Source organism: Dufourea novaeangliae, unplaced genomic scaffold, assembly GCF_001272555.1.
Source record: "Dufourea novaeangliae isolate 0120121106 unplaced genomic scaffold, ASM127255v1 scaffold21, whole genome shotgun sequence".
Classification (NCBI taxonomy): domain Eukaryota; kingdom Metazoa; phylum Arthropoda; class Insecta; order Hymenoptera; family Halictidae; genus Dufourea; species Dufourea novaeangliae.
The window spans coordinates 6,901,001-6,926,753 of record NW_015373910.1 but is presented as its reverse complement, the minus strand read 5'-3'; the positions used below and the strand labels follow the sequence as shown (position 1 = coordinate 6,926,753).

General features: G+C 34.9%; 7 protein-coding genes across 7 annotated transcripts; 3 read left to right on the top strand and 4 right to left on the bottom strand.

The window, feature by feature from the left end:
* The first annotated feature begins 3,954 nt into the window (after positions 1 to 3,954).
* Positions 3,955 to 7,917, top strand: LOC107193953 (fanconi-associated nuclease 1-like). The gene is made up of 8 exons (XM_015583492.1): positions 3,955 to 4,122; positions 4,217 to 4,337; positions 4,409 to 6,072; positions 6,155 to 6,286; positions 6,353 to 6,799; positions 6,888 to 7,299; positions 7,533 to 7,655; positions 7,775 to 7,917. Exons 2-8 carry the CDS (start codon positions 4,224 to 4,226, stop codon positions 7,910 to 7,912), a joined length of 3,030 nt encoding a protein of 1,009 aa, XP_015438978.1. The 5' UTR covers positions 3,955 to 4,122; positions 4,217 to 4,223; the 3' UTR covers positions 7,913 to 7,917.
* LOC107194018 (NAD-dependent protein deacylase sirtuin-5, mitochondrial) lies at positions 7,864 to 9,274 on the bottom strand. Its single transcript, XM_015583575.1, has 5 exons — positions 9,015 to 9,274; positions 8,723 to 8,937; positions 8,504 to 8,646; positions 8,208 to 8,358; positions 7,864 to 7,986 (listed from the first exon to the last, which is right to left on the bottom strand). The coding sequence occupies exons 1-5, from the start codon at positions 9,252 to 9,254 to the stop codon at positions 7,932 to 7,934; spliced, it is 804 nt and encodes a 267-aa protein (XP_015439061.1). The 5' UTR covers positions 9,255 to 9,274; the 3' UTR covers positions 7,864 to 7,931.
* Positions 9,275 to 9,539: 265 nt separating this feature from the next.
* LOC107194099 (methionine aminopeptidase 1D, mitochondrial) lies at positions 9,540 to 10,980 on the top strand. The gene is made up of 6 exons (XM_015583665.1): positions 9,540 to 9,613; positions 9,686 to 9,925; positions 9,999 to 10,190; positions 10,262 to 10,412; positions 10,535 to 10,645; positions 10,722 to 10,980. The coding sequence occupies exons 1-6, from the start codon at positions 9,578 to 9,580 to the stop codon at positions 10,910 to 10,912; spliced, it is 921 nt and encodes a 306-aa protein (XP_015439151.1). The 5' UTR covers positions 9,540 to 9,577; the 3' UTR covers positions 10,913 to 10,980.
* Positions 10,981 to 11,029: 49 nt separating this feature from the next.
* Positions 11,030 to 12,324, bottom strand: LOC107194097 (proteasome subunit beta type-4). The gene is made up of 5 exons (XM_015583662.1): positions 12,161 to 12,324; positions 11,720 to 11,926; positions 11,505 to 11,651; positions 11,238 to 11,436; positions 11,030 to 11,165 (listed from the first exon to the last, which is right to left on the bottom strand). Exons 1-5 carry the CDS (start codon positions 12,322 to 12,324, stop codon positions 11,076 to 11,078), a joined length of 807 nt encoding a protein of 268 aa, XP_015439148.1. The 3' UTR covers positions 11,030 to 11,075.
* A 4,664-nt stretch (positions 12,325 to 16,988) lies between these two features.
* LOC107193952 (probable chitinase 2) lies at positions 16,989 to 19,656 on the bottom strand. Its single transcript, XM_015583491.1, has 9 exons — positions 19,648 to 19,656; positions 19,328 to 19,379; positions 18,749 to 18,946; positions 18,319 to 18,484; positions 18,191 to 18,253; positions 17,808 to 18,045; positions 17,541 to 17,738; positions 17,334 to 17,462; positions 16,989 to 17,252 (listed from the first exon to the last, which is right to left on the bottom strand). Exons 1-9 carry the CDS (start codon positions 19,654 to 19,656, stop codon positions 16,989 to 16,991), a joined length of 1,317 nt encoding a protein of 438 aa, XP_015438977.1.
* Positions 19,657 to 20,271: 615 nt separating this feature from the next.
* Positions 20,272 to 21,644, top strand: LOC107194052 (protein KTI12 homolog). Its single transcript, XM_015583617.1, has 5 exons — positions 20,272 to 20,503; positions 20,708 to 20,969; positions 21,035 to 21,173; positions 21,255 to 21,317; positions 21,447 to 21,644. Exons 1-5 carry the CDS (start codon positions 20,341 to 20,343, stop codon positions 21,642 to 21,644), a joined length of 825 nt encoding a protein of 274 aa, XP_015439103.1. The 5' UTR covers positions 20,272 to 20,340.
* Positions 21,645 to 21,931: 287 nt separating this feature from the next.
* Positions 21,932 to 25,412, bottom strand: LOC107194051 (carnosine N-methyltransferase). The gene is made up of 8 exons (XM_015583616.1): positions 25,167 to 25,412; positions 24,458 to 24,665; positions 23,738 to 23,895; positions 23,487 to 23,627; positions 23,246 to 23,408; positions 22,953 to 23,186; positions 22,673 to 22,870; positions 21,932 to 22,107 (listed from the first exon to the last, which is right to left on the bottom strand). Exons 1-7 carry the CDS (start codon positions 25,271 to 25,273, stop codon positions 22,700 to 22,702), a joined length of 1,182 nt encoding a protein of 393 aa, XP_015439102.1. The 5' UTR covers positions 25,274 to 25,412; the 3' UTR covers positions 21,932 to 22,107; positions 22,673 to 22,699.
* Positions 25,413 to 25,753: the final 341 nt, after the last annotated feature.

Below are 25,753 nucleotides of genomic sequence, written 5' to 3'. Positions count from 1 at the left end.
TAACTGTCGAGACGATTGTAAGCGTTACAGCATCAAACGAAGTGAACCGGGAGGCTAAGCTTAACGAGAAAATTGACAATATCGACTGTATATTTTCATTCAGACAAAAAAATAAACAGAAACAAGGGCGGGTACCAGAAACAGAGAGAAAAAATCAATAAGTTTTCGGGATTTCGAAGGATGATTTAGCAACAATCACGCGTTTTCATAGATCTGTGTGTGGTTGATCAGTAAGCGGATGCATGCGTCACCTACAAATATGTATAGGGTAATAGTTGAACCTCGGAACAGCCTAAACTATATGCATGAGTTTTCGAAACCGATGAAAAATTCAAAGAGCACATTCATCCGTCGCGTAATTTCTATTGTCATTTCGTAGCAGGTATACGTTCGTTTCAATTCAATTCGAAACACTTACACACTGATCGAGATCCAATAACCTGACTGTTCGGACCTGAAGGTTTTCAAATTTCTAATCCTTATCGCGAAATATTACCGCGATGCTGAGTTCTCTAAAAATTTGGTCGTTCGATTCTCCGAACTCGAGGCACAGAAACATTATCATTTTTTTTCAAACTTTTTTCCGTTCAAGCATAAAATAAACGAAAGTTCGTTCGCGAGCCGTAACGCGAGATCAAGAAAGCAAGTGAGAGTGGAAGGGGGGAGGGGAGTATATATATATATATAATGGTGCAAATGTTGCAAATTCTAGGGAGACTTCATGAAATCATAATAAGAAACAAAACAAAAAAAGATATATTGTACATATAAAAATAATTACGCTTATTGTATCTCTTACTTTTAGGTAATTAACGGAAAATAAAAAAAATAACTGTAATTAATGTTGTTGTGGTAGGCGCACAGCGAATGTGTATGGAAAAAAATTTATGAATTCGGGACGATTTTAGGTGGGAGAAGAGAGAAGGAGGAGTAATAAAGAAAATTTTATCCTGGATAGGACTTATTATTTTGTTAAGAACTTCACTCGCCTGTATATTATAATAACATTTTGTGAAATCTAATTTCTGCCACATTTGTACATAACTTTAGATATCTTATTGTTTCTCTCGTTTTTCTCAAATTCACCTGTGTGTCGAGAGGCGCGATGAAGACAAAAAAAATACCAAAAAAAAAAAAACTCTTCGAAACCAACGGTGGTGGTGCTAATCATATTCGTCTTCGGTCTATACACACGCTTAACCAGATCAATTTTACGCGCGATTTTACGGTTGGCTCTTTACGTTTCGTGTTTTCATTTTCCGTTCTCGTACGGCGAACACAACCTTGCATTGTCGCGACACGAAAGAAAAAAAAACCGCACCCCTCCCCCTGTGTAGACACTTCCGCCCGCAGCCTGTGTACACGTAGTTTGAGAAGGACGAGCGATAAACTTTGTGCGGAAAAAGGAAATTTCCAAGAATGTACTTGTAAAAACCATTTGTTTATTTTAGTTGGAACGCTTTAAACGAAATATAGTGGTACATGGATTTTTATATAAAATTTATTAATGTTAAAAATATTGACCCAATAGCCACTTTACAAATACGAAAGAAAAAAAAAAGAAAATCGAAAGACGAAGAAGAAAGAACGTCGGAAAATAAATAATCTTCAAAGGTTTGATCGCTCCAACCAAAGACTGATGAGTTCACTTATAAACATTTTCTAATTTGGCAAACACGAAATTCCACCGAACAGAGAGACCGATCTTTACTCAGTTTTTTTTTTTTTTTTTAAACGAGATCTATTACGAGTGAACGAATGATAGTCAGTTTATTTACTTTAGCGATAAATGCATAGAATGCTTTTTATTATTTATAGAAATTTTAATAATTTATGTAGTTAGTCGACGAGATTAAGTAAGAGAAAGAATGTGCGTGTGAGAGAAAGAGAGAAAACTAAAAGAGAACGAAGGTACATGTAATTCGGTCGAGATGGATCGTGAGACTTCGTGTTTACCTAATTTGTTGCATACGCGGAAACAAACAAAAAAAAAAACAAACACTTGTATCGTGTAAGTAGAAGTAAGCCGGATCAATGCAACTGTTTAGAGCGATCGAACGAGACCTATTATATCGTTTCTCGTGTGAGGAGAGCAAAAAAAACAATACCGATTATTCAGAGAAAGAATGAGCTTATATAATGTTTAACGTGGAAGCTCTTAAGAAACGTTCTGAGTGTTGAAAAAAAAAAACAAACTTTTACGATAATATCGACGAGTGTCGACATGCAGTGTATCTATTATACGTGTATTTTATTCTGTGAATACAGTAGACACCTTCTATGTCGCTGTGCGACAGGAAGATATTTAATTGGAAAGGGGGAAAAAAAATTGTGACAAAAAAAATAACGGCTCCAACCAAAGCTACGATTCGAATGAAAGTTTGGCGAGAGTATTTGAGAATTTTTTTCTCGAGATTGTAACGATTGAAGAACGCCAACGGGGTAAAGATAACAAGTTCTATGTATGTAGAATGGTTTGATCTAGACGGACCCTTCAAATTTGTTCTTCGATACAAAAAAAAAAAGAATGAAAAGAAAGAACATCATCTACTCTCTCGTCCCCTGATAACACCTTTCGCTGAACGCATGTATCAAATTTAATTTGGTCCAAATAAAATACTACCAGACATAAAACGACGTGTGAATTATATTTTACTTTTTACGAAACGCAATATTCTTCGCGGGTATTTCCGAAATTTCGTTCGCTTCACGGACCTCGTGTTTGGAATGTTCTAGTATGCGCTTTCTTTTGTAATTGAACGATGACATAGGCCGAAGCTCTTTCTACCAGCTGGTGAAAACATGTTCAAAACGTGATCCGAGAATACTTGAAAAAAAAAACAATGTTTTCGTTACGTTACAGTATTAATAGAGGAGTAGAGATGTTATCAGGTAGATGAGTTACGTTTCCTACAAATTATGCCTAGAGATCTAAACTCAACTATTGTTTAGTATTAATATCCGTAATTAATGTGATTAACATTTGACTCTATTAGATAATGTAACTAATTGAATGTATATATGTCAATCTACGGGTTGAAATTTGACTCTTAAATGTATTCTAATTATGTAACTCTGACAAATTGGCTGAACTATAAACAATCCGATTGTTGTACATATATATATATATATATACATATACACATATTACAAGGAGCAAAAGGATAGTTTGTCAGGGCGAAAACATATTATGCGATACACATATTCTCTGCGTACTTTATGTTAACAGATCAAGATACGCCTTTGTCTGTTTTATTTGCCTATTCTACTTGTACCGCATTGTACACTTTATGTGCTATATAGCACCAAAGTATACAGATTTTTGTTTCACAGGAAGAACGATACAACCTGTCTCAAAGGGATGGTTTATAATTGCATTTAGAACATACTGTTAACAGGAAAAACATTTACGAACATAGACTGGACAAACAAAAAGAGAGCGGATACATCTGCTGAAAATAAATTCTGATTACATCGCGTAAATAATAAATTTTCTTCAGGATATCCTACCTAGTGAAAAAAGAACTCAATTTTTACTTAACATTAAATAATTGAACGGACGCAATCATATAAACTATATTTTCTTTATACATGTATATATATGTTTCAATGTATTTATGTTTTGTAATTGTTTCCGAGAATTTGTTAAATTAATTTGAAACTTCGTGTACGTCATTCTCTAGAATTTCATAAATATTATTCATCTTTATTCTTCGATCAACTATTTCTTAAAAGCATTTTAACATTAATATTAAACTCCTAATTTATTTTTAAACGTGGTCTTCTACATTTGTAGGTTATATTTATTTAACATACTTGGATAAATGATATATTTTATAGATGGTGTCTTTCTTGGTTACGCGTCATTTCCTAGCGCCTCCTGTGCTAAATTTGACAACCTCATCATGTCGACAGTGATCCACACTGTGGACTCTACCATAGGTTTTGTGGATTTTGCGGAAATGCACATGCAATCTACAGTTGCACTTTCTATTTATGTATTATGACAGGAATCAACAATACTTTTTTGTTTCTGTCAAGTCATGAGTCAAGTAGAACATGTTCGTAAAGTGTATTAGGTTGGAGGTATGGATTACAGCGTGTGTGAATTATTAATTGAAAGTACGTGAAGATATTTTACATTTTTTGTTTAATGGTACCGAACCGAATAAAATAGTAAACATAGATTATTATCATGGCACTTATCATTTAACAGAGAAACAATGCTTCGTCAGGCGCGCATTGATCGGTATTTTAAATCAACAAACAAACAAAGATTAAACAATGCGAACGACAAAAAACCGGTTCAGTTAAAATCTACTCCTCTGACGCAAAGTGTAAGTTACGTTTTTTGTAATTACTTTTTCGGGTTAATTTCTCTTTCTTAAATTGTTTACTGTATTCGTAGAACAAGAAAAGGAGAAATGTGGGGAAGAAAAAATTTTCTTTATCGCAGAATAATATACAATCTGAGAGAACATCAAAAGGTGCTGTTACATATTCAGATGTTAGCAAATCGAATCTCGACGATTCTAAAGACAATGCATATAAATACAATGAATTATTAACAAGAAATAATAACGAAGAATCAGGCATAAACACAAAGAAAAATGAGGAAGAAAGTGTTTCATCCTCACAGAATAGTATTCAATCTGTAGCATCATCGGACTGTGTAATTGTGTATGAAAAACCCAATGATGCACTTGTGGGGAATCATGAAAATACAGACCTATCGTTTGAGGATTTTTGTGACATAGACATGTTATTTCAGGATGATGAATTAAATGACAGTATCGAATTATTTTCTAAAGAGAATAATAAGACAGAATCATCTAGAAAGATGACTAATAGTAAGCGTTCATTGTCACCAACTAATCACACAAAACATAAAGCAAAAAAAAATATGTTACATGATAATGAAACTCATTTAAGCATACCAGAAAATGAATTGGGAAAATCTACGAGTTCTAATGAAGCATCAGTATCAAATAATATTTTGCAGATGAGACATATAAATGTGCCTGACATACCATTCAGTAATGATGAAGTTAATGTTTTAAATAAAACTCCAAATAAAGAAGTAAGAACTCCTAACAAAGATAAGTCTCCGATGACAAGCTTTAGTGGTTCTAGTTCTACATCTAAAAAGTCGAATTATTCTCCTAAATCGCCATCCGCTAAATCACGAAAACATATTGCAAGGAAAAGATTGTTTAGTAACACTATAAATGTTGATATTGTAAGCAAGGCAATTGAAAACATGAACTTAATCAAACAAGGTGCTATTTCACCAAATGAGTTCAATTTGGAAAAAATATATTCTGAGGATACATTTAAATATTGTTATAGTGAAATAAATACTCAGACTTTGATGAAGTATAATCTGACTCGAGTAACTTTGCCTACAGATCTAAATGCAAAGATTTTAATTTTTTCTATTCTTACTGTCATGTCCGAGCCTATTAATTGCGGTTACTTCGAGGAACACGAGTTAGATTTCATATATGTCATTCTTACCCTTCCAGAAAGAGCTCAAATGTTATTGGCTCGTATGATAAAAAGAAAAAGAGATTGGCACCGTTTGCGCAACATAAATTATTCAGAAATAGCCGCAGATTTAAAAGATACCTTCGAACTTCTTCAATCGCGATCTATTTGCACGTGCGATGTTAAGAAGGAAGATTTGTCTGTCATACTGGATTTATTACAAGTTGACGAACTTCGTCGGCTCTGTCAATGCATGAAAATAGACGTCAAAGGGAAAAAAGAAGCTAGTATAAAAAAATTGTTAATGTTGTCAAAGAATAAATCTTTATTTCCGGGAATGAGAAGTCCAAGCACTGCTTTGTACAGTTCTCTTTTTAGCATATTGGATTATTGTGTACGTGTGAAAGAGGAAACGTGGAATATTATTGATACAATAATGACTTTGCTATTGCCGTATCAGAGTGGAATAATGACTATGTCGGATATATTCTACATGCTGGGCGATGTTTACTTAGAAAAAATCATTTTCCCCGATGTTCCTAACAATCGTTTTCCAATATTTTCGTCTAAAATACATTTAATGAAGTAAGTTATCTGTATTTGATTTCGTTTAGGTTTCGTCTATTTTTAATGATCTTAGTTTACTTAAAGTGGCATCTGTTTGCAGTTATGTGTATGCTAGATCTACGTTGTTCACGACAATGAGCTTCATCGAGAAGAAGAATTGGAGAAAGGTGAAAATATTCGGAGAGATGGCAACGAATATATTGCCTAAGATGTTAGAAACCGAATCTATAAGGTATTCAAGTGTAAGATTTATTAAATATATTTTCAATATTATAATTGTGAACTATATACGTTGCAGACTGCAAAATACTACACTTCCCATGCATGTGAGACGTTTTATGCCTGGATACGTGTGGTTGAAGATACTTTCAAAAACTATTGATGCGTTCAAAAAAGATGCGGACAAATCACGCGTCGTGAAAATTTTGCATCTGTTGTTAAACCAAGAGTGTCATACGCATACATATAAAGGAAGATGGTACTGTGAATTAGCGCGTATTAAAATGTTCCATTATAAGGATTCAGATACTAGTGCATTAATAACAATAAAGGCCTTGAATACTGAAAACTTATCACGAGTAGACAAAGTAGACCTCATAAACAGAGGAAATATGATTCTTAGAAGAAAGACTGGCGTAAAGTCAGATACAAAAGTAAATATTAAGAAGGTATTAGACGATCACATTTGCCAAATGCCAAGATATGAGGCTGCGTCTAATATTATTGACGCCTCAGCAATGCCGAGGTAAATCAATTTGTATCGATTTTACGATGCATTTGTGAAGCATAATAATAAGCGTAATGCATTGTAATTGAATATTTTATTGTATTAGGACTGCTCGCGGAAGTAAGAGCGTTTGGTGCGTGGAAAGTGGTACTGAAAGTCAGAGTTATGGATCAGTTGAAGCGTTCGCCTTGTATTACTACACGGAGAATGGGTTTTCCAATGGATTACACTGTGAAGGAAATTTACCAATTCTTTTATTCAGTACTTTGTTCTGGGAGGAATTATATAACGAGGACATTCCTGGAGCATTTATGACCCCGTATCAAGATGCTCCATTTGATCTATATACGGAGCATTTTTATGAAAATAGAAAAGACACTATAGATACAAAGTTGCAAATTATTAGCACTGTCGATGCAGAATATTTCAGCTGTTTTATGGAAGAAAGTTATAAAACTCGTAGTCATTACCGGTCTTTGATGCCATCGAATTTCCTGAAACAAAATTCTCATATGAAAGTGCGTATTTCTTTCATATTATTACCGATAAAGCACACGATAAATAGAATATTTCTAGCAAAGAAACTGAAACACTGCGACGCCATCTACGATTAAATGCGGTGGAAATGGGAACTACGTTCAATTCAGTCGTCAAAAGATATAAAACTATCGTGTTCTCTCTATTCTATTTTTTTTTTCAGTTAAACAATAAAATACACTCATATATTATACAATATACTTTTTGTTTTCAGGAAATTGTCTATTGTCTGGGAGTTGAAGGCGTTGTAGGAATTTGTAAACGAATGCTCGATAATTTTAAGCTCTGGAAGGCTGGATTTCCTGATTTAATTGTCTGGAATTATACCACTAGACAGGTAAATATTTACAGAACAAGTGCTGTTGAACAAAATTATAGAAAACATGCCTTTTTATATACATATACTTAATGGCAAATACACATTTTATATTAATACATATCATCTATTTCTTGTAGCATAAGATTGTAGAGGTAAAAGGTCCTCGAGATGTTCTTTCGACAAAGCAACGATTGTGGTTGGAATATCTAAACGAACTTGGACTTAACACTGAAGTGTGCCTGGTACAAGGTAGGAAAGATATTGTACCATCTTGAACATGTGTAATTTACAAATTCAAAGTTCCAAAGCTTCCGTCACTGTAATTGTACAGGGTCCTTGAAAATGATACCTTTAAAATAGATAGAATTATTGTTATGTTACAGATAAAAGATCGACAGTAAAAACAGCGCAGTGTGACGACGATGTATAAGGGGTTCGCATGCAAATGTACATTTATGTGCCAAACGAAATACTTTAAATCTATTGATAGTATGACACTTATACTCTTTGTATAGATTATTTTATAACTTTATTTATGAAGGATATAAAATAGTTCTGAATTGAACTCACGTAAAGTGTCTCGTAGCGGGAGTTGTCTCCAAGTTAAATTCAGCGACAGGAACACCGCGTTTCGCCACTTGCGGTGCAAACATTGCCGCAGGGTACACAATCGACGATGTACCAATAACTAAACATGCGTCACAATTTTCCACAGCATTGTCTAGTGTGTAAAGAAGACCAAAATATTATTTTATTTACAACTACCTAAACTTTTTGTATATATTTTTATTATATGTTGTTAAATTGTAAGCGTTATGTCTTGTCCATTTATGTGAATATATTTATACATGTATAAAAGTACTAACAGGCCTGTTGAAGTACATGGTCATTCAAGTTTTCACCAAACCATACTATATGAGGTCTCAGTAAACCCTTGCAGTTCTCTGTTTGACATTTAGGTAAATCATCTTTGGAAATGTCAGAGACCATAATGTTGGGATCCGGAGATCTGAATATATTTGCACAAATAGTATTTAAAATACAGTCTACATATGTACAAATAACTTCAGAAACTGTACCCTTACCCCTTTCCTTCTAGTGCAGGACATATTGGAATATTTGTATTTGTAGTCACCTCGTGGCAAACAGTGCAACGTGTTTTGTAAAGCGAACCATGAAGCTCTATTACATCTTTAGCACCAGCTCTTTGATGAAGTTCATCGATGTTCTGTGTTACAATGGTAACCTTACTGCCTTTTCCAGAGGCATGCTGTTGAAAGTTTGCTATTGCTTCATGAGCCTAAAGAAATCAGAATATTACCGAATTGAGATATAAGTACAAACGCCAAGTGCTTTACAGAATAATCGTCTGATTACTTTATTAGGTTTAGCCGCGTTAGCTACTCTTCTACGATATTCATAAAATTCCCAGACTAAAGAAGGATTTGCTGCGAATGCTTCCGGAGTAGCAAGGTTCTGTGCTTGGTATCTCCGCCAAAAACCACCGGCACCTCTAAATGTGGGAATCCCAGATTCCGCAGAAATTCCGCTGCCAGTTAATATTAACACGTTTCTCGCATTCGATAACACCTCTCGAAACGATTTCATTACATTCATACTTCACATTTGCGGAAGTCTTCCCGTCAGACACTTGTGCATCACAGCGGATTTCTAGGACAGCTACGCGACTCTGACGTCAGTTGATTTATAAATTTAAAAAGTGCATAACCCTCTGAATCTCGGTTGCATCATGTTTGATACGCTTTGCTGAATGAAAATTACCATGACAAATGGTTTTGCGAAGAAGAAATAAACAATTTTTTTTATAAGATCTCAAAGCAGAGATCCGTAGGTGCATTGGTTATCTCTGCTAGTAATTTACTACATTTCATAAGACTCAATCATATAAACATACACATTGTTCACACTGTCCTTTGAAAATGTTTATCAGAAATTTGTTTAAAAAACTATCAAATGTAAGTTTATTAGCAGGTAATAATACGGTTTTAATTATGTTCATTTGTCTAACCGTTATGTAAACTTTGTAGGTTCAGGCACCCAAACGTGTGAATAATACGTTTGGGAATTATGAAATTGTTGAACCATGGACAGTTTCTCCAATGAGAAAAGTACCGGGATATATTCCTAAACCATCTTACAGTCAGTCATCCGTACCCAGACAAAGTCCAGAAAAGGTAGAAATTAAGGACAAAAATCAAATAAAATGTATGAGAGATAGTTGTTATTTTGCTAGAAAAGTATTGACTCGAATCAAAGAATATGTAAAGGTATATAATGTGTATTCTAGCATAAAATTTAATTAACTATTGTAATTGAGTGAATTAACAGACCTGATTTCAGCCTGGTGTAACCACTGATGAATTAGATGTAATAGCTCATGAAATGATCATAAGCAATGGAGCTTATCCTAGCCCACTTAATTATCGTAGATTTCCAAAATCAATATGTACTAGCATCAACAACGTTGCATGCCATGGTATTCCTGATAGTAGACCATTGCAAAATGGAGACATACTCAATATTGATGTAACAGTGTGTAGAAAGTTATTCTTGAAGTATAAATACCTTAGAAGTTTACAGCATGTACACTTATTTATAAATAGGTATTCCTGAATGGATATCATGGAGACTGTTCGCAAATGTTTGAAGTAGGAGAATGTGATAAGGAAGCTAAACGATTAATAAGCATCACAGAAGTGTGCTTAAATGAAGCCATTAACATTTGTAAACCAAACGAGAATTTTTGTCATATTGGTGATTATTATAATACACTAGAACTTCATTTATTCTAGGAACTCAATGATACTTGCATATTTCCTTGCAGTTAGGCAACTGAAATATTAAGTAGAAACTTCATTCGTTTCCTTTTTGTTTAGGTAGTGTTATTGAAGACATTGCAAATAAAAATGGATATCATATACTACCAGCTTTTGCAGGCCATGGTATTGGTACTTATTTCCATGGACCACCAGATATTTTACATTTTGGTACATTAAGGATTTAATTTAACATATTTCGTATAAGCAGATGAAGTGAATATAGTATACATTTTATTACTTTTAGCAAATTCCGATCCTGGGAAAATGCTGACGGGAATGACATTTACTATTGAACCAATTTTAACTCCAGGTAGTTGGGAAGTTGAAATTTTAGAAGATGGATGGACAGCTGTTACTGTTGACAATTCTCGTACTTCTCAATCGGAACACACCATTTTAATTACTGATAGTGGCTGTGAAGTGTTAACTTGTTAACCTTATGAAGGTATTTCCTGCACACGCATCTTTAAGTCCTTGTACAAAACTACCATTTCTATTTATAAATTGTTATTATAAAGGTCGAATAAAAATATTTGTTTCAACAGGTACGTCTTACATGTAAATATATTTATTAAGAAAAAGTTTATTATATTGATCTTTACATGATGGCAGGTCCCCAATAGCTGTCTAGCGATATTGGTCCTTGTATCTCAATACCTCCTTCCTTTGTTATTATACCAAGTTGATACTGAAAAAAAGAAATGTTTTAATTTTCATATTCTTCTAGACCACGGAACTCTAATGTAATTGCATAACTTACTTTTGGGAAAGATCGTGCATCTCTGTAATACAGAACTTGCATCACTTTGTACAAAAGTTCCATTGCCTGCTCTTTGGTCATTTCCTTATTTTCTTCATAAGCTTTTCTTAGAATAGGTGTTGCCATGTATGCACCATATCCAGTGGCAATTACTGGATCGCTATAAGCTGTGCCAAGCTTATCCACAGTACCTAAGAAGCTGCAGAAAGTATTTAAATAAGTGTTAGATCTACACTTGCATAGTTGAAAGAAAAACAGCACACTTACAGTTTATCATCTTCTATGCCACCAATAACAAAGTTATTCCAGAATGGATTGAAGTTAGATCTTCTGTTGTACATTACTCTAGTTAACCAGCAATGCAAAGATTTTGGCTTCAGAGATAATCCATCATCCAAACACGATTCCTCTAAACTGTAAAGCATAATTACAATGTTAACTCACATTACAAAACCCTTTGTTAAATGACCATAGAAACATACATTTTCCTTTCGATGTTGCTTTTAAGGCATTGGTAGTCTGCATAGTCTCCTCCTGCACCAAGAATGATGTTGTTGTTGACTTTCATCACGCGTTCAAGATTTCTGAACCGAGCCAATGATCCATAGGATCCAAGAACATCTGCTGCTATAAGGATACCATCTTTGAATTGAATTCCGACTACAGATGTACCTGTTGTCATCGGAGACCTATGAAAAAATGAAAATCCAATTAAGGTTAGAGTAACATTAAACAATATGAAATATGCATATAGTTTAAAAGATTTCTACGTTTTGTTAAATTAGTAATTAATGAAAGCAGGCAATCATCAGTCTTACTTATTTTCGAATTATCTGTGATTTATGTTTATGAAAAACGACATGACATGCAATTTTCTAACAAAAACGCTTTTAAGATAATGAATATACAACGGGACATATTACTGTGATCGCTGAAATCCTCCAACATCGGATTGCGAGGAACCTCCAGGAAAATGGTAAAATGCGCCGGGTGCCGGTCCATTATGCCAAAACGGTGTAGGAGTACACCAATCCCCTTTATTGAAGAGCGCCATGTTTTTCGAGTTTGAAACAGTTTGAAATGTCATCCAGTCGAGACTCCAGCGCCTGACATGTTTGCACGATTCAAAAAGTCCCTGGAACGTATCTTCTAGGTACATTTCAACTTTCCCCGGAAACATTGATTTCTGAATCCCTAAATCTAGATCAAGTGCGCACAGCGTCAGTCTGAACTTGAATTCGACATAGTTCGCACGATCATTATTTCTAATTGAAGTTAATAATATATTTATTAATATAATAATTGAGGGAATAATTATAATAATTCTGGCGCTGGAATATTTATTCACACATCTATCGTGTGTCTCCAGAAATGGAAATTTCGGCGACAAACTTACGAAAAACTTTATGAAGCTTTGAAAATTGTTCTCCCGCGCTTGTTGAGATTCAAATTTCCTGCGAAATTTGATTTTAAATTTATTTTTGACGCGATTTTAACTAAATTTAGCAATTATTATTTATTTATTTATGGAAAATATGGGGCAGAGGTAGTGACAACGCACGTGTACCATTTAATTCTTTTTCATTGAAAAAAACAGAATTACAGAATAAGGGTAATAAAATAAAACTCAATAATTCAAAATAGCTATTTAATGATACTCTGGTCAGTGATTCCTTAACATCCCTCAATCGCAGGAGTTTTCAATTCGTCTATTAGTGTTGAAAAGTGTCTGTAGTTTTTCTAAACAATTTATTTTACAAAAAATTCCCATAAGTTTTCGATTATATTAATGTTAGATAGCTGGTCTTTTTTTGTAAATTTAATTCATGTCCTCAGGCACTTTAAGTATTAATACTCCTAATGTGATTCATAGATCTCCATATGGGCTGCCGCATCTGACGTTGTAAAATTGATCGCAGACTTGGAACTGTTCGTTGAAGAGTGTTCCATTCACACAAAGATGGCTGGAAATCAAACGTCCATCACGGCATAGGTGGTACGCCTAGAAAATGAATGATGTTTTTGTATGTTGTATCCATACCATTCAAATTCAAAATACTATATTTTAAACACTTTGTGCAATATTATCTTATTGCTAAACGCAGGATTCTATGCATTTATCAAACTTACAAATTTTTAATATGTAGTAAAATCGAAACTTCAACTGAAACTCAACAATGCTAACGTGCATAAATTTTAATCATTATTTTCACTACGTTTTCAGATTGTTCTTACCTGGCACTGCGTACTGAGATCGGCCCACAGCTGGTTCTCCAAACCGTAGCAAGAGAAACCGGTACGAGGCACTCTGTGATACGTTGGATAAAGCGGTGGATCATGGGGTAAGTGTAAATTATGATACGGATCATACGGTGTTCCATCTTCATTGTAATAATGACCCGCGAAAACGACCGTCGACAAAACTACAATAAACATTGTTATTTAATTTATACTAAGAAAAATGTGGACCTTTCGTGCCATAAAACTCCATTTATTGGAACGTCATTCTATTTGGTGGCACAATTTACTCAACTTCTGCTGAGCACCCATTATTTGCTCTTCGATTAAAAAGTTAACATAAACGGTCACAATTCAGACGCAAGATCAAACATGATGATCATATAATAATAACTAAACTGCGGATTTTTATGCAAAATGGCATTTTTTAAAGTAATTTTCGAAGACAACAGCAAACGTAGGAATTTCTTTCTTCTCTTAAATATCTTATTGGGTTCAGAATAAAGTAGAAAACACATTGCATCTGACGAAAGTTTTTTCTCTATTGTATTACAGAATAATAACAATTATTTCTTCGCTTTATGGAATGTTCTGTGAAGCATACTTACTTGCGATTAAAGCGAAGCGAACGAACATGTTCCGCTATGTTCAAATCTATCCGATAACAATTTTTAATATTCAATACCGATAGACGTAACAGTTTTCGTAGAAGTGCTTCAAGATAACGATCACCGCATCGTAGGATTATTAGACTTTTTAACCGAGCAATATTTGTCATTCACGTTCCTCCTCGTATTCTAATGTTTCACGACAGTGGTGGCTTTTGTAACGATCTATCCAGGGCTCGATCGAAGATTTTCGGATCGGAAGGTTCCTCTCGATCCGAACGTTGGTCGAGTACTGATTCCACAGTAAACGACTGTCCAAGAAGTAAGTTCAGATTCGTGTGATAATTTCACTGGCCCGTCGATGACCGGCATTGAAAGGTGAAGGAATCCTTGCGATCGAGTTTCGCTGGAGCGCCATTAAATCATCGATCGGTTTAACCCTTGTGTAGGCAACCGGGTATACCCATTTCTAAATTTCCTTTCACAATTTTTTGTGTTTGTCTAAAACAGCACTTGGTATATTATTGGAAGGGAAAACCAACAGTTTCGGAAAAGTATGAAAGTAAAATTATCTATGTTTATCTAATCTGTCAGAATCGAAGTATTCCGATTGCTCAATAACCGTGAACATTTTGGTTGTCTACACAAGGGTTAATGAAGTCTACCGAACCAGTCTCCCTTCTTGGTTATTCGATTCGAACAGATGATAATCATGGCAACCGAATAATAATTTATTCGTAAAATATTTATTTGTTGGAACAACAATAAATTGAATATAGGACTTCCTCGGCGTTAAAGAATAACGAATGGACTATGTAATACGGTAAACTGTTTATAAAGTTCCCATCACAAGTTAGTAAAACATACGAAGAAAGCGATCGAGGAATGAAAAAAACTTGAAACAAAATTATGTATTACTATCGGAACACATCGAAGTAATCTTCAATTTCAAAATTGCCTGTTTAGCTTGTTTCTCTCGTTTAACACTAGAACTACCAGAACAGTCGAAATGACAGGTTGTCACATTCTTATAACGATGATTAAAATATTATGACAATACAATTCCTTAGATCCTTGGCAACTTTTATTTGATATGGGAGTGACGAAATCAGTTAATTTATAAATTTGTTCATTTTCACACGTTTATCATGTTTATCAACCGATCGAAATAGATGTGCGATTATTGTCTATAGCTCTAGTGTTAATAAAAATCCAGCCTAATTTCGCACAGGGCGAACGGGGGTTTTACGTAACCCTTGAGCGGTAACCCGATCCCGATGATCGATCTTCGTACGTGTATGGAACCCCGAAATTACTGACCTACATTTTTTTCCATAACAAACATTCACTTCCAAACTGGAGCAACGTGCTGTCGCTCCGGCATCGCCTGCCTTGTACCACCGAAATACTGCGTGCGTGCAACGAAACTTGCTCCAGGCAATTTGAAAATACGGAAAATAAACAGTCGTTTATCTTACAGAACCGTAATAATACTTCCTACAAATTCTTCGTATGATTAAATAGGAATATTTCCGGATCAGAATGAATGGGTCTTCGATGATTATCATCAGCAATCAACAATTCCATTTCTTTGCGACCTTGAATATGTTACAGTTGGAGAATCATTTAATACTCCACTTCCGGTTCACGCGGGAATCAGTGAACGTCTTCACGAAACGAAAATTCCTTAATGTCGCCTGAACGTTCGATAGAATTGTGATATAAGCGGGCATATTGGTAACGTAATATGCAAAGCAGATTGAATAATTGAACGATCCGAATATCCTTAGGCAGTGTTCTCTGGGTCTCTGCCAATCTTGCACAATAGTTTGGCGCCAGCCTCCCACGTTCTCGGCTTATCTCGTTTCGCTCCTTTTTCATACCGGGGAAAAAGTGTTTACGCCAAAAGTCGCCGGTCGCCTTGAACGTACAACCGAATCCAAGCAGTCCCAGGGTTCCAATTACCATGCTCGACTCCGATCTGGACACCTTTACCATAATAAAATTAAAAAAAAAAAGAAGAAAAAACAGAAGACGAAATACGAGAATTCGATAATACAAAAAATTGCTCGACGAACGTCGATTCGATTGTGCAACGATTCCAACTGGTTGTCCAGGCGTTTCGATAATCCGATCGTGGATCGGTCTATCGGTATCAATCTTGAACGTATAGACATTCAAATTCCTGGCGACATTGTAGAATTTTTTTAATCGATTTGAAAATTTGAATTTGTAATTGGAATCGCGATTATGAAATCGATTTGGAACGACCATTATTCTCTGAAGATATCGACGTAGGTTATGGGGGAAAAGGACGTGTTTCATTCAAATACTTTTACTTCGTTTACACACTTAAAGGTACGCTTTATTACAATCTTTCTTTATCTCTATGTACATGGATAATTGAAAGTTTAGGCAGTATGCAGTCTATAAAGAGTACGGTATATACTCCCTACGCTTCGTGTCTACTATACGCTAACGTTCGGATTAGTGTAAGGGAGTTTAGATTGCAGGGGAACACTAATCCTGGGGTAAAATGGTCACACATATTCGAATCATATATACTTATTATTTCGTCCATACATGGGGTTCGTTTCTAAAACAGAGTTAAACATGAAATTATACAGCGTAAACCATACAAGCTGTGCGTTTCAATAATTTTTGTTTAACGGAAAAACAATAATAATGGCACACGCGTTGTTTGATCCCATTATGTATAATTTCAGATTCATTTTTATCAATCAAACTAATCTCCTGTGGTTTCAAGTCGGTTTTCTGTCCGTTATAATATAGACTATACCAGGGGCAGTTTTAAAGGAACTTTTTCGAATTATCAGAGATCATAAGTTTGTTATCGTTGTTTTTTTTTTTTTTTTTGGTATTCCTCGATTGTCACGAGCCGTCCTCAAACGTATTGCACCAGAAGTACGAGTAAAATGAATGTAAAATTGAAAAAACATCTGTCTGATGAAGACTTGTTGTCGTTCGAATCGTCTGGTTTACGATTAGTCGTATTAGCGAGAACCATGTTGATGGATCGCATCAAGGGAAAGGTTGAGTCCGTCGGGTCCAAGGACTCCATCAAGTTCGCGCACTTGCCGTGGAAATCATCCGTGTCAATACTCCAGACCATTACACCGGCAAGGTTCATTTTTGTCGCGTATTCGATCTGTAGATTACAAATGGTTCAATTTAAATAGCAATATTAAATCGTTTACGTCAACTTCAGTTTCCCCGCAATGTTGCCAACCTTTGTCTTCATACTGATTGGATTATCATACACAATCACGTGATCGTCTTTGACAGCGTAGGGCGTACTGCTCTCCATATCCCAGCCAGTCGTCCAAAGGTGTAAATCCTTCACTATCACCTCGCAAATCTGTGGATGAATTTATGTTACATGAGAAAACAGTTAAACAATCAGACAATCTAGAGTTTAAAAAAATTAAAGTCGTACTTCATTGTATCCCATGAACCCAACCTGTCCAGTATAGGGACCTTTAAATCCATCGGGCAAGCATGTCTTATTCATGGGATTCTCTTGGGGAGAACTGGGCTTGGTGGTCAATATAAACGTTCTTCCATACATGGGCAAGCCTAACACTAATTTATTCGCTGGTGCACCTTTGTTTAACAAGTGTCCGATTGTGTCTTCCTGAAAGAAAATGTTCAGATTTCAATGCATTCGAACATTCTGTTTCTATATGTGTTTGTAATTTCGTACCACGCTGAGTTTATCGTGGCTTGTCATGGGTGAATTCGGAAGTACTTTCAAGTCCCATGTACCGTGGTAATCATAAGCCATCACATGAATGTGGTCTAGATACTTTGAAATTTCGGGAATATTATATCCCGCGTCTATCATTCCTAGATTGGCGCTTATAGCTGCTGTTAGTACGTATCCTGGCTTGATGAATGCTTCTTTGAGTTCCTGATACAGATCAATGTATTGCCTATTGAAGCTCATTCAATTGTATTATTATCTTACTTTCTTTGTTCTCAGATATACATTACAAATGATTAAACACCTTTAACAACAGTCTATAGATATATAGTGGCTAATATTTATTAGTAGCTAAGCTGAGATTTGCTAAAATGAAATGAACTGGCATTCCTCCGCGTGATCCAGGAAACTCCCAGTCCAGATCGAACCCATTGAAACGATATTCTCTGGACGAATAATATATCATTTAAAGAGAATGCTAATAATAATTGGAAATTATTGAATAATATACCTAAGGAACTCGACCACACTGTTGACGAATCTATTTCTTCGTACGGGGGACGAAGCAAGCTCCGAATAATTTTGGCTACCTTCGTTCCATCCTCCGATCGCAATAGAGATTTTTAAATGGGGATAGTCTTCACGAATTTGGGTAAACCTCCTGTAATCTCCTGTTCCTAAAAGCGCATAAAAATATCCGTTATTATTACTCAATATTTCGCTTTCGTAGCGTATATAGCCCAGATAGCACATGGCTCCTTAAAGACGTCCATTTTACGGCTATTTTAGGTTTAAGGCGCCTTTAAGCCGTCTTCAATGCGTCATGTGCTACCTGGGAAATCATTCCACCGGAAGTGAATTTTCTGAATGTAAATCTGTATGTATGCTTCCTACGAAATACTTATTAAAATTCGTGAAGATTCTCTGGGAATCTTAGTTACCATTTTCAATGTCCTTAAACGGATCAAGGCTCTTAATCGTCCAGTTCGTGTGATTCAATCCGGCGAACGCGTAGATTAGATGCGTGCAAAGCTCCGGCCGAAGATTGTTTATCCCGAATTTTCCATTTTCCGGCCTGTATAAGGCCCAGGAAGCGACGTAACAGGCCACGACCTTATTGTGCCGGGGCTTTATCAAAGCTTTCGAAAGAATCAATAAGAATCAGATTACAACATGATCTTATCACTAAGTATAGGGCTGTGATTAATGCTTTACATCGAACCCTTTCGCGTAAGTCACCGAACGAATAATTCCACGAACACTTTCCTGATGTCGCGCCAATGAAAAGGAAGCTAAAAACTTTTCGTGAGTTCGATTTGTATATCGTCCAATTTGCTAATTAAACGACAGGATATTCAGTTCGTGGATAATACGTCGAAATAAATCGAAAGTTAATCAAACCGTGCTTCTCGAGGAACGAAGTTGACCGAAGGCGTGTCGAAATGTCAGATTTACGTTGCACAAGACGCCGCAGAAAATGTCAAATACATTCCTGTCTCTCGGTTCCCCTTGTCTCTTACTTCGCGCATAACTGAACAACTGATGCGTGCAAACCCAGACAGCACATGACGCCTTAAAGACGTCCATTTTACGGTTATTTTAGGTCTAAGGCGCCTCTAAGCAGTCTTCAAGGCGTCATTAGACGTCGTGTGCTATCTGGGATGCCTCTTCGATAAACTTGTTATTAATAAGACAATATGGAAATTGATAAAACTATAGCTAATGAAACTGATAGTATCTCGCGTTTAAATGTTTTTCCGCATAAAACCATTAAAGGGAGTCTGCGCACTACACCGTTTCAAACATAACAGCGTATACTGCACATCAACCGATAACTCACCTGAAGCATCGTTGATAACGAGAAAAAGTATCGTGAGTAGAGAAATAAAGCCGTACACCTTCATCGTCGAGATCAACTACACGAATGTCGGGTTATTGGCCTAGTCGTCAGCTTTCACTTGGTTCCAAACCACGATACGGTATATCCCCCATCCTGGGAGGGAAGGAAAGTAGTGGTCGCGGTTATCCGAAAGAGGATAGAGATAGAACCTGTTGCTGACAAATATCAGGTAGCATGGTGTACACGTGGCTCGGATGATTTTTACCACGAGTTACTGTCCGCTTAATATTTCGAATGGTAGAAATCGGTTCTGTTTCATCTGGACGATGGATGAATATATATTGTTTTCTTGTTATTTTACCACATGTTAGCTAACCCGGGTTGGAGTGGATGGGTACATATTCGAAGAAGGTTCTAGCCGGTCCAAACGAAACGGAGCAAGAGCCCAAACAGATATATATCGTTAAATCATTGTCTTTTTTTTTAAGACATCGATAGTACAGATTTTTTGTACTATTTTTCATGTGTGATATATGTTTATCTAAACTTACATCTTGTGTATGAACAGTATGATCAAGTATGATTGTATTGTATATAATCCAAGATGGCAGCGCCCGTAGTTGCAGCGCAGTAGGTTAAATGGGTTAAAGTCTTCATGTCGTGAGAAACTTTTGTTTCAATAAATTTTACACAATGCCACTTATCATTGTAACTGGTACACCATGCACTGGCAAAACAACACGAACAGCCGAATTGAAAGAACACTTCGAGAAGAAAGTAGGGAAAAGAGTGGAGGTTATCAACGAAATCGATGTTGTTATCAAGGCGGGCTATGATAGAAATACATTTTATGCTGGTTAGAATTTATTATTTTTTCTAATGATTTGGCGCCTTAGACCTTTACATTTACTTTTTAATGTTATCTATTAAAGTAGTTGTTTTAAGAATGAATTAAAAAATAGTAACTAAAACCTCATTGGGAATACTTTTTGTCCTTCACTTACTCTTTGCATTTTATTAAGAGTATGTTCAAATTTTGTTTTATTATAAACAATTATAGATTCGAAGAAAGAGAAAAGTGTAAGAAGTGATATAAAATCTGCAACTCAAAGATTGCTGAATAGTAATGATGTATTAATAATTGATGGTAGCAATTATATCAAAGGATACCGATATGAAATGTATTGTATGACAAAATTATATAAAAGTCCTCAGTGTACAGTACATTGTGATATACCCATCGAACACGCCTGGTTATGGAATGAAAAACGACCAGAATGTGAACAATACAGTAGAGAAATTTTTGATGCTCTTGTAATGAGGTAAATGAAGATATTATAGGAATTTTTATTGTAATACAGTAAAGTGTACATTATACATTATATAGGTATGAAACCCCAGATAGTAGAAATCGTTGGGATGCTCCATTATTTTCAGTATCTGCAGAAGATGAGTTAAGATTTGAAGAAATTTATAAATCACTTTATGAAGTGAAAGCACCAAAACCGAATTTAAGCACTCAATGCGTTAGTATCTGTGCAAGTTAGTAGATTATGTGGTAAATCGATGATTCTTTTAAGTTCATGAAAGTATATATCGTGTTTCAGCCACCATTGTCATCCACAAATTATTTATACGAATTGGATTCAGTAACTCAAAAAGTGGTCAATGTAAGTTGTTTAAAGATCTTTATTTGCTAATTAATCATGATAAATTGTGTGGGATAGACTACAAAAGATTAGAAATCATAAGTTGTATGATAAATCGGTTTACATCTTCTTTTTCTTTTATTTATAAAGGCGATATTATCAGCCAAGCAGTTGGGCATTGAAAGTGAATTTAAAATACCGGAGTATAATTTAACAGTACAAAATCCATGTACCGCGGCACAACTTATGAGATTACGACGACAGTTTTTAACTTACAGTAAAATGCAACAACTTGAAGTGAATCAGATTGCAGCATTGTTTGTACAGTATCTTAATAAAAGTCTGTAAGATTGAATCATATTTTATCATACATTGATATTGTCTTTCCACCATCTATTTTTGTACCATAAGTGCTTTAAAAGTAATATAATATTTTCAAACAGGTAATATACATTAACCAAATTTTTCATCGTATATTTTTTTTAATAAAAAATTATATTAGTTACATTGTTAGGCCTAACTTATGTTATAATTATTTTTGGCCTGCATGTATTCTGCATCGCAAAGTAAACTTTTGCTTTACAACATGGACTTCCGTTTTGTTGTAAAATAATATTAATATAAACTGTTTTGAAACGGATAATGAGTTTGTGCGACTGTTTTTAGTCTTCGGAAAATACACAATGGAAATGAAAACAGCGAAAAAAAAATTGAACATCGAAATGAAAAACACGGATTTCGAAATTGCATCTTCTTTGCAGTACTAATATACGTCAATTTCAGACAAAACTTGATAAGGCATCACTGGTTTCTGTAAAAATTTGTAACCAACACATATTTTGCTGTAAGATGCATCTGTTAATGTTAACAAATGAAAATCCTCTAGAAAGCAAAATGGAGAGAGCATCTCGAACAGGGAACATTGCATATTGTATGTACATGCAACCAAATCTAGTTTCTTTTATTTCATATTATCACGATATTTGATAAATAATTGAAACAATAAACATTGAATGATTATGCTAAATCACAAATATTGAACTCAAAAGGGAAATTGCAAAACTGTTATTATTAAAGATTCATTACCTTGGACTCCGATTGACTTGCGTCGGTGTTTAAAAAAATAATTGTACTACTTTATTATCCAATTTGTTAACAATAGAGCAAATATATTCAGCAATAACTTATAATGAAATAAAATTTCCAGTTAAAAAAATATCAGTTTAATCTTTAACTGTCTGTAAAGATTACTTCTTTTTTTTTTAATTCAAATTGCCTAATATTGACTTACATTTATAATGTATAACAGCTTTGCTTTTGTAGTAATGAAACTATGTATCATATAATGCATTTACAATTAGTTCAATTTTCCTTACGAGTGAAACACATCAGGTCGTCAATAATTAATTTTCTTGCTCCTGCATCCCGTTAGATTCGGAACCGTTTCGATGACTCACTTCGTTGTCTATGCGTCTTTTAGGCTTTCGACAAACAAAATATACGCTATTGTATTCACATTGTAACATACTGTTGACATTCTGTGCGTAGCGTGTTCTCACGCGTGTCTCTTCCTTCTGGAAATGCATTAAATAGCACTATTAACGGCTTCTTCTATTGCAATATGTTGTATTACAAAAATATTAGTTATCCAATTACCTCCAATTGAAAACCAAATCCCTGGATCACATCTCGAACAACATCGTAACTTGGTTCTATCGAGTCTTCCATTGGCATATCGCTAAAATGGTACAATAATGGTCCAAGATTTATCCATACGCCTCCCGGTTTTAGAATCTTATAGATCGTTTCGATGAATTGCACAACGTTGTTTGCACAATCTATAAAAAAACATGTCGCAACACAGTCCCAATGATTGTCTTCTGTATAAACCTGTAACGTAGAAACTTCGATTGTGTTTACTTAAATTTCGATTGGGTCATGGAACTTACCTCCAAAAAATCTCCAGCTGTCATAGAAAATTGCGCATTCTCCGGGAGATCACTGGGATTCACATCGGGAAAAAATACAGCCTGGGTTTGATGCTCTGGTTTTAAATTGTTCATGTACTGATGCACCCACGGATGCACCTGATATGAATTCACTCCTCTGCATCTGTGAAGGAATAACAACAGTTGTTAACAAATCAAATTAAGTTAGATTATTTCTTAAAATAACTCCTTCGATACTTACTTGTTTAGTACAAAATGTGATGCAAAGAGCATGAAGAGGGAAAATTCATTTCCCTGACAGGTGTATCCCCGTCTCGCAATTTCATAAGCAAGTCTTCCTAATCCTGCTCCAGGTACTAGAATCTGCACTTCGGATGGTGTACTAGAAATTTACCTAACATTTTATACTTTTCTCAAGTGTTTTAACATGTTGCAATATAGCTATTGCAAGTAAGATATTCAAAATAATCGTGAAATTCAACGGATTCATACCAATATTCTAAAGGGAACTGATTCAATATTTCATCTATAATAGGTTGATAACATGCATTGCGTTCGTCAGTTCCTTCGACGCTCCAATCGCGGACCAGTTGTTTAATCGTAGCTTGCACCTTTTCCTGATCAGCCATTACTGGACGAGGATTTAGTGTCTGCAATCAGACCTACCTATATTTTGTACAATAGAATATATTTTTATAAAAAAAGAAGCTTGTTAAAATCACAAGAAAAAGAAACCAAGAAATTGATTTAAAAATTTCTTATGTAAAATAACAATACTGACAAATTGGCAATTGTGTATGAAATAGAAAAAGTTATTTCTTTAAGCTGAAGTTAGTGGTTAAAGTTTATGAAACATAGTAATAAAATAGTCATTCTTATCCAACATTAGTATTAAGTACCAGAAAGAATTTATGTGGTTTTGCAATAGACTCTTTGAACAATTACAGTTTCTTTCAAATATAATTCTATATGTCTGTATATTCTACGAGTAATGAAATCATAAATATTATGAAACGAAATGTCTTATTGCAGTTTGTACTTTATCATTATGTTTGAAATGTGTCTCGACAGAAAACTATATGAACTTCTTTCAGTACTTAACGTTTTGTTTATATTTAACAGCATTAATAGAATAGATCAGTTGCAATGTTAATAACATATAATATTGAACAACAGGATATACATGCTACACACCATGTAAACTTTTCTTACACTGTCAGTCTGTGCACTAGCTGGGCTCACATTTTCAAAAATATGAGCTACATCCTTTATAATTAGTTTGATTATTTCATCATTATTCTCAATACATCGTTTAACTTCCTGCAGATGTTCTCTGTACTTTGACAGAAGTTTCTGGTGATGAGGTGGAAGTGTCAGCAAATATGACTCCGTCTTTTTTACCCTCAATAACGAATGAGTTCTGTAATAAGGATTTATTAAAAAAGAAAAGAAGTATTATTTATCATATACTATTACATTTAGCATACTCTAGTTTTATGCAATTATTAATTCAACTCAAATACCGATTTTAGAAGATAATAATTGATAAATTGCACCTGGTCATAGGACCTTATTGGACAAACCTACGGATGTTCCCCATTATACAGAGGTCATTGAACTTTTGCCGGAAAGATCAACGACATGATTTGGATCAAGATTTCTGTAACGACAGGAGAACCATGAAACGTTGTGACTTAAAACATCATGTACCACCGTATCGATGAAGGTTAAGTAATATCGGCGAGAATGTTTAACGATGATCGAAAAATCGTGAATGACATCGTAACGAGTTATCGCTGTTGCAATATACAAAGAAGAAGGTACGAAAAAAAAATAAAGGTAATAAAGATAAGGCCGAACGTATATAGAATCGAGGCTCAAAGGAAAGGAAAACGGGCGAAATTTCTCGCGAGTTACCCACTTGTAATATTTGAAAGCCGAGACGATCCGTTGAAAGTGCTTCCTCTCCTCCTCGTCCTCGTAAGTGTCGTGCATTTTTCTCGGGTACGGATTCGACATTGTTTCCATTTTTTCTATTCGAACGTGGAACTCTGTATTTTAATGAGCTTTTAACACGACGTTCGACGGCGGCTTTCTTGGTGCACGCGTTACGACGCGTTCACATTATCACGATGAATCTCCCTTTAAGGCTGAACCGTCCGTGGATCTTTGCTTATCGACAAATGCATTAAGATAAATGAATTTCTAGCGTGTTCATTTAATCGGAATTTATCTTCTAGATATCACCAGATGACGAAAATATATTTGGTCGAGTAACGCGTAAAGTTTGCTTCAAGTTTCATTAAACAAACTTCAGTTTATGAAGACTTAAAATATATTCTTCCTCCTGATTTCATTTGACCTTGAACATTATGTACATATCGGTAGATTGATCTTGATGAGCGCTTTTTAGAAATGAGCGAAACTGTTGTCTGTATAGATCTATAGATAATTAAATTACGAGTAACATATGAAAAACATTTTATCCATTGGTATCAATTATAAAAA

Bases quoted from the DNA above. Each gene is read 5' to 3' on its own strand.
- LOC107194099 (XM_015583665.1), top strand. From the start codon at position 9,578: ATGTTTATCAGAAATTTGTTTAAAAAACTATCAAAT. The intron at 9,614-9,685 runs GTAAGTTTATTA...TAAACTTTGTAG, and splicing joins TGTTTAAAAAACTATCAAAT to GTTCAGGCACCCAAACGTGT. The intron at 10,191-10,261 runs GTGTGTAGAAAG...ATTTATAAATAG, and splicing joins TACTCAATATTGATGTAACA to GTATTCCTGAATGGATATCA.
- LOC107194097 (XM_015583662.1), bottom strand. From the start codon at position 12,324: ATGACATTTCAAACTGTTTCAAACTCGAAAAACATGGCGCTCTTCAAT. The intron at 11,652-11,719 runs GTATGTTTCTAT...TATGCTTTACAG, and splicing joins AGCAACATCGAAAGGAAAAT to TTTAGAGGAATCGTGTTTGG. The intron at 11,437-11,504 runs GTAAGTGTGCTG...TACTTTCTGCAG, and splicing joins GGCATAGAAGATGATAAACT to CTTCTTAGGTACTGTGGATA.
- LOC107193953 (XM_015583492.1), top strand. From the start codon at position 4,224: ATGCTTCGTCAGGCGCGCATTGATCGGTATTTTAAATCAACAAACAAA. The intron at 6,800-6,887 runs GTAAATCAATTT...TTATTGTATTAG, and splicing joins GACGCCTCAGCAATGCCGAG to GACTGCTCGCGGAAGTAAGA. The intron at 7,656-7,774 runs GTAAATATTTAC...TATTTCTTGTAG, and splicing joins GGAATTATACCACTAGACAG to CATAAGATTGTAGAGGTAAA.
- LOC107193952 (XM_015583491.1), bottom strand. The intron at 18,947-19,327 runs GTAAGAGACAAG...TTCTTTCGAAAG, and splicing joins GTTGTTCAGTTATGCGCGAA to CTTTGATAAAGCCCCGGCAC. The intron at 17,739-17,807 runs GTACGAAATTAC...ATTTTCTTTCAG, and splicing joins GCCACGATAAACTCAGCGTG to GAAGACACAATCGGACACTT.
- LOC107194051 (XM_015583616.1), bottom strand. From the start codon at position 25,273: ATGGAAACAATGTCGAATCCGTACCCGAGAAAAATGCACGACACTTAC. The intron at 23,628-23,737 runs GTATGAATCCGT...GTAAATTTCTAG, and splicing joins CAGTTCCCTTTAGAATATTG to TACACCATCCGAAGTGCAGA. The intron at 23,187-23,245 runs GTAAGTTCCATG...TCTACGTTACAG, and splicing joins CAGCTGGAGATTTTTTGGAG to GTTTATACAGAAGACAATCA.
- LOC107194052 (XM_015583617.1), top strand. From the start codon at position 20,341: ATGCCACTTATCATTGTAACTGGTACACCATGCACTGGCAAAACAACA. The intron at 20,504-20,707 runs GTTAGAATTTAT...AAACAATTATAG, and splicing joins TAGAAATACATTTTATGCTG to ATTCGAAGAAAGAGAAAAGT. The intron at 20,970-21,034 runs GTAAATGAAGAT...TACATTATATAG, and splicing joins TTTGATGCTCTTGTAATGAG to GTATGAAACCCCAGATAGTA.
- LOC107194018 (XM_015583575.1), bottom strand. From the start codon at position 9,254: ATGAATGTAATGAAATCGTTTCGAGAGGTGTTATCGAATGCGAGAAAC. The intron at 8,647-8,722 runs GTAAGGGTACAG...AAATATATTCAG, and splicing joins CCTGCACTAGAAGGAAAGGG to ATCTCCGGATCCCAACATTA. The intron at 8,359-8,503 runs GTTAGTACTTTT...TTTACACACTAG, and splicing joins CCATGTACTTCAACAGGCCT to ACAATGCTGTGGAAAATTGT.